Below are 6,000 nucleotides of genomic sequence, written 5' to 3' on the forward strand. Positions count from 1 at the left end.
AACTTGGTTCATGCTCTGCTGCTTTTCCAGTTGCGTTAGCAGGGAGCTGAGTGGGTCAGCTGGGACTCAAACTGGTACTCACAGGGGATGCTGGCACTTCAGATGAGTATCTACTGGATACACCACAACACTGGTTCCTGGTGTTCTTTTAAAGGAAAGTCAGCTGGTGATCAAATTTCTTCATCTTCCATCTAAGAAAATGCTTTTACTTTTGTTCTTTATGAATATTCTTACATGTGTACCATTAGCTGGATGTGGATCCGTGGGGAACGGAAGTTAATGACTTCTTGACTTCTGCTGCCAACCTAGAATAAGGTTTGGTGAATATTTGATCTAAGACCCAAGTTTCCACGCAGGATCACGTCTTTCTGTTGTACTCCAAGATCCTAAAGCTTGGGAAGAGGCTCTAATGTCAGAGTGATGACAACGTGAAGCCCATCCACACCACTCTGAAGGTGGTGAAGCCCCATGAGGAACTGCCCTTGTTGTTGATGGAGTCAGATGATGAGAAACGGATACGTATCCTCCAGACGTAGCTTAACAGAAAAATCATGGAAGCATCGGAAAGCACAATTCAGACTTCTTGACATACCGCTATGTTAGGGTTTCCTATTAAGGGGTAGATTTATGTTGCAGAAAAAGAGAAACTCACTTCCATCTGGCTAATGCTTACCTACCATGACAGATAAGAACAGAAAGTCTTATCTAGGAAAAGGGAGTTCCATGTTCATTATGTTGTGTTTATGTGTTAGCAACAAAGTACTCATTGGAACATCTTATTACAGTCCAGAGGTTGTGGGATGTTATCCTTTGTTGGCTGGGTATGAAGGAAATACCAGGAATAAAATAGTAAAGGTTTCTTTTTTATACTCCACCTTTATTTCCATGCCAAGGACTGTTTGCTAACAGCTGTATACATTTGAAAGGTTGCTGGAGTAAGAAAAACAGTCTATATTTTGGTTTTAACAATCCATTGTGTACACTTGTATGTGATTACTAATTTGCTGAACTTTAGTTCCTTTACTCATTTGTTATTTCAAGGAGAAAAGAAAGCAGAGATGGAGCAATGTAAGAAGGAGCAAGTGATCTGAAGGGACCTTGTGGAAAAGGAAGATATGTGTGTGATATGTTAAGTGCTTATGCCCTCCCCAGTTCATATGTTGAAACCTAACCCATCAAGTGATTATCTTTTGGCTGGGTGACTTAGATGAGTCCTTTGGATTGTGATTAGTTCATGAAAGAGGAGCAGTTTTCCCTTAAAAAGGAAAGCGCAAGAGAGCTAGCCCCATATCTCATGCAAACCAGTGGATGCTGCACTCCAGTCTAATCAGACCACCATATGCCTGGTCCCCATGCAGGTTAAGGGTGCTGTGACCAAGTTGGGGTAACCCCCAGTGACCACCCTCAGCCCCAGGTTTTTGTACATGCTGGCATGTGCTGCAGCCTAGCCTAGCCTGGTGCACATCCCATCCAGCTCTCATGCACACCCATGGGTGCTGTAGCCTGGCTTGGCTTGACTTACCCATAGACCCAGTTCACAAGTATGCAAACATGTGTTTCCACCTTGTTTAGTCTGGCCCAGTCCAAGCCTTGGCTCTCATAGTCACCAGTGGGAGCTGCACTTTAGCAGGGGAATGCCCACAGTTCCTTTACCAAGCTGGCTTCTAGCCCAAGATCTTGGATTTTCCAGGGAATACCGTAGTCCAGCCTATGTGACTTCCACTCAGACCTGGCTCTTGCTGTCAGGTGCTGAGGCCTATCCCAGTCAGCCCACTACCAGCCCCAGCCTACCTGCTAGCCAGTGGTTGCTGCAGCTTTGCCCAGAGAGGCCCACCCTAGACCTAGCTCTCACGCTCACCAGTGGAAGCAGTGGCTTAGCAGGACAGTTCCACAATTCCCCTACCAGGCCTGCTCCCAGCCCTAGATCTTGGATGTGCTGGCTGGTGCTGCTGCTTTGTTCAACCTAGTCTGCCCTCAGCCCTGACTTTCACACTTACCAGTGGGCACTGTAGCCTAGCAGCAATGTTCCAATGGTCCCTTCCCAGGCCACTCCCAGCCTTGGAGCTTGTGAGTGCCAGCAGGTGCTATAGCCCTGCCTGGCATGGCCTGTCCCCAATCTTAGCTCTCTCTAGCACCAGGTCTTTTAGCCTTTTTTATTTGTGAGACCATTGGTTTGACATTCTCTTTTTTACTTCCTTTATCTAGGGGGAAGGGAGAGGCAAGGGGAGAAGTCATATGCAGCCTCCCAACCATCCCAGGGCCCCTGACGTAGGGCATGCTCTGTGGTTCTGTTCAAGTGGTTTTGATAGCTCAACAGTTCTGTATTGCTGCTGATCTTGCCACTCTAATCTTGATGAAATCTCTCCAGACTCCACTGGTTGACATAGTCCACCTTAGAGTCTTTGTTTTCTCGGGTATTTACTGCCAACTCTTTGTTCGGGTAGTTGATTGATTTGTTCTGTCCTCTGTTCTGGTACCATGTGTCCTCTGCAGGCTCCAATGTACTGCCATATCCTCCATGTGCATCTGGATATGCTGTCCACTGCTCTGCCTAAGCCACTGAAGAGGTCCAGCTCTGACACATATATTCCACAGTCACACCATAGAATCTGCAATTTCCTCCATGGTAGGGATTATGAGTCCAGTGATTAAGTTGGGGAGATTCCCAGAGAAACTTCATCTGAGGTGATCCCAAATCTAATTCTAAATCTAATTCAAATGTGTGCTTGCCAATACGGGGTCCAGCACAGTCTGTTGCCTAAATTGTCCTACTTGCACATTATTAGTTGCAATTGCTGGGTCAGTTGTCTCCTGCCCTGTCTTCTCTGCAAACTAATGGGTGTTGCAGCCCAGCCCGATCCAGCCCCCTGCACACCCGGCCCCTATGTAAATCATTGGGGTTGTAGCCTAGTCAGAGTGACCCGCAGTACCCTCACCGGGCCTGCTTCCTGCCCTAGTTTCCCTGCTTGTCAGTGTGTATAGTAGACTTGTCTTGTCTCTCCCATATCCCATTCAGTTCTCATACCTGTCAATGGGCATTGAAGCCTTGTTCAACCCAACCAGCCCCACTATCCAACCCACACATGCTCTGGTGGGTGCTACCCTGTCTAGACTTGCCTGTCTTAGTCCTGGTTCTCATTATCACCAGTGGGGAGTGGCAACCCAAGAGGGAGGTGGTCACTCTTTCTCTACTGGCCCAACTCCCCACTTACAGTCTCCAGGTGGTACCATAGCTTAGCTGAACAAATTTTCTCCTTGTGCCAGCATTTGCTAGCTGATGCTGTGGCAGAGTTCAACCATCCTTCACCCCATCTGGTTTTTGTATGTAGCAGTAAGTACAGTCTACCCAGCCTGGCTTGTCCCTGATCCAGCTTACATGCAGACCAACAGGTGTTGTATCTCTACCTGGCCCTGGTCTTCCCCCAATCCCAGCTCTCAATCTCAGCAGTGGGAATAGTAGTCCATCAGGGGATCTTCCTGCAGCCCCCATTACTGGGTTTTCCCATTCTCCTGGGTCTTAAATGTGCTGGTTGGGTACTTCAAGCCAGATCCATCACACCTCACATTTGCCATTGGGTACTATAGCCTGGCCAAATTTGACCCACCCCACTCCCTGTTCCAGCTCATGCTGATAGGAACTACAGCCTAGTCAGCCCAGTTAGCTCTCAGTTCCAGCCTTAGTGTGAACTGGCTGGTATTGTGGCCTGACCTGGCATGACCCACATACCATTCTGGCTCTCGGATTTGCCAGTGGGTGATATGAACTGGCCCAGCCTGGCTTGCCCCAGACCTGAGCCAAAGGTAAGCTGATGGGTACCGTTACCTGGCCTGGTCTTGGCTGCTCCCTTTCTTGGTTCTTATACTCACTTGCAGGGACTATGTCCCAATAGAAGAGTTGCCAAGTTCCTGCATCAGAACCTCTCCCAATACCAATAGCATGTGGTGGTCAACCATATTCAATGCTAACAAGCCCAACCCAGGATTCCATGTGGGCTGGTGCGTCAGTCAGATCCAAAAATATCTTCAGTTCTCTTCTCCTCCAGACCACTTGGTTTCAGTCCCCTCACTTACCTGCAAATACAGTGGCCCCCTTGCTGGGTGTCCCTCAGGATTAATTCCTCACCTACACATATTGTGGCCTTATCCTTGGGAATCTCTAGGCAGTAATTGAATACCCGCAAGACATAAGAGCTTGCCACTGGGCCACCAGCAGGAGGAGCCCAACATTGGTAAGCACTAGGGCTGTCCATAAGCACAGAACCCTCTCCCTGCAGCAGTGGATGGGGACCTAGGATCCCAGTAGGAAGTCTGGGCCAGCCCAGGTATTTCAAGCCACAGCTACATGGCTAGAGGACCCAGACACCTGTGCCACTGCTCACACTTACCTGGACTCCCGTGGTTCATAATTTATTCTGGCTCATCTGTGTACCAGTGGATGCTGTGGCCTGGCCCAACCTGTTCTCTTCCCAGTCCCGGCTCATGCAAATATCGTTTAAGTTCCATGATCTATTCTGGTTTGACCCATCACCATCCATACCTCTTGTGCAAGACAGTAAAATTGAATGGAGATTAAGAATGGACAGCATAATATTTGAATTTAAGGTATATTGTGGTTGCAAGTACATCCTCTTAACCTGGCTTCTCACCCTTTTCCACTTGCACACTATATGGTCACATTGTGAATCCATGCACTGGGTCAGGTTTGTACAGAGAAGGTAATGCCTGAGAAAAACAGTTTTCAAAGCTCACGTAGGAACTTAATTTAGAACAGACATGGAGCAGGTCTTCCTCAGGGTTCCCTGAGCTCCACATCATTCCCCACTAACCTCCTGAGTGCACTCTTTACCTCCTTGTTCCTCAGGGTGTATATGAGAGGGTTGAGGGAAGGAGTGCCCACGGCATAGAAGAGGCCAAAGAACTTACCCCTCTCTTGGGCATAGGGGTTTTTGGGCTGGAGATAGACGGCAGTGACAGAACTATAGAAAATAGTGACAACCAGGAGATGGGAGGAGCAGGTTCTGAGTGCCTTTCTCCATGCTGCAGCAGAGTTAATTCTCAGCACTGCTCGGGCAATAGCACCATAAGAGACAAGGATGAGGCTCAGAGGCACAACCAAGATGAGGACACTTGACACAGATAGTTGGATTTCATTGTAGGTGGTATCTCCACAGGAGAGTCGAATTAGAGAAGGGACTTCACATAAAAAGTTATCTATCTGCCGGTGGGAGCAGAAGGGCAGACGGAGGGTAGGTGGGGTCTGGACTATAGACTGGATTAGCCCCATGATCCAGGCGACAGAGGCCAGCTGCCGGCACAGGCGAGGATGGATGATGGTGGCATAGTGAAGGGGCTGGCACACAGCCACATAGCGGTCAAAGGCCATCACTGCCAATAGGATGCATTCGGTAGTCCCCAGGGACATGAAGATGAAGAGCTGCACCGAGCATCCCAGGAAGCTGATGGTTTTGTCTGGACCCCAGAGGTTGACCAGCATCTGGGGGACACAGCTTGTGGTGAAGCAGAGGTCCAGGAAGGCGAGGTTACAGAGGAAGAAGTACATGGGAGAGCTGAGCCTGGGGTCCAGCACAGACAGCAGGATGATGAGCATGTTTCCCACCAGGGCTGGAAGGTAGGAAAGCAAGACAACCACAAAGAGGATCTTTTCTAGTTCTGGGTGTTCAGAGAAGCCCAGAAGAATGAAGCCTTCTGGGGAGGTCTGGTTGCCCATGGTGTATCTCCTGTCTTTTGAACGCGCTTCGTATATGTCAGATTATGCCATATGGATGTTTTTCTTCTTACTTGGGTCACTCAGGGTCCCATTCAGTGTCTTCATCATCCAGAAGCTACTTTTCTTCTTCCAATTCTTCCTGGTTCAATGTTTCATGGGAGTGAGCAAGCCACAGGTGTGCCAGCCAGTGATTGAAGTCTCAATCTGGTACCTCTGCTTTACGGGTTGATGGAAAATTTGGCTGATGTAAGATATTTATTAACTAGTTAATT

The 6,000-nt window shown here is 48.5% G+C and overlaps 1 protein-coding gene across 1 annotated transcript; it reads right to left on the bottom strand.

Annotated features, from left to right (window-relative positions):
- Positions 1-4,789: 4,789 nt before the first annotated feature.
- On the bottom strand, positions 4,790-5,728 carry LOC121167281 (olfactory receptor 2H1-like). Its single transcript, XM_040996723.1, has one exon. It carries the CDS (start codon positions 5,726-5,728, stop codon positions 4,790-4,792), a length of 939 nt encoding a protein of 312 aa, XP_040852657.1.
- Between the last annotated feature and the right edge of the window lie 272 nt (positions 5,729-6,000).

This window comes from Ochotona curzoniae, unplaced genomic scaffold (assembly GCF_017591425.1).
Source record: "Ochotona curzoniae isolate NIBS_2020 unplaced genomic scaffold, NIBS_Ocur_1.0 patch361, whole genome shotgun sequence".
Taxonomy (NCBI): domain Eukaryota; kingdom Metazoa; phylum Chordata; class Mammalia; order Lagomorpha; family Ochotonidae; genus Ochotona; species Ochotona curzoniae.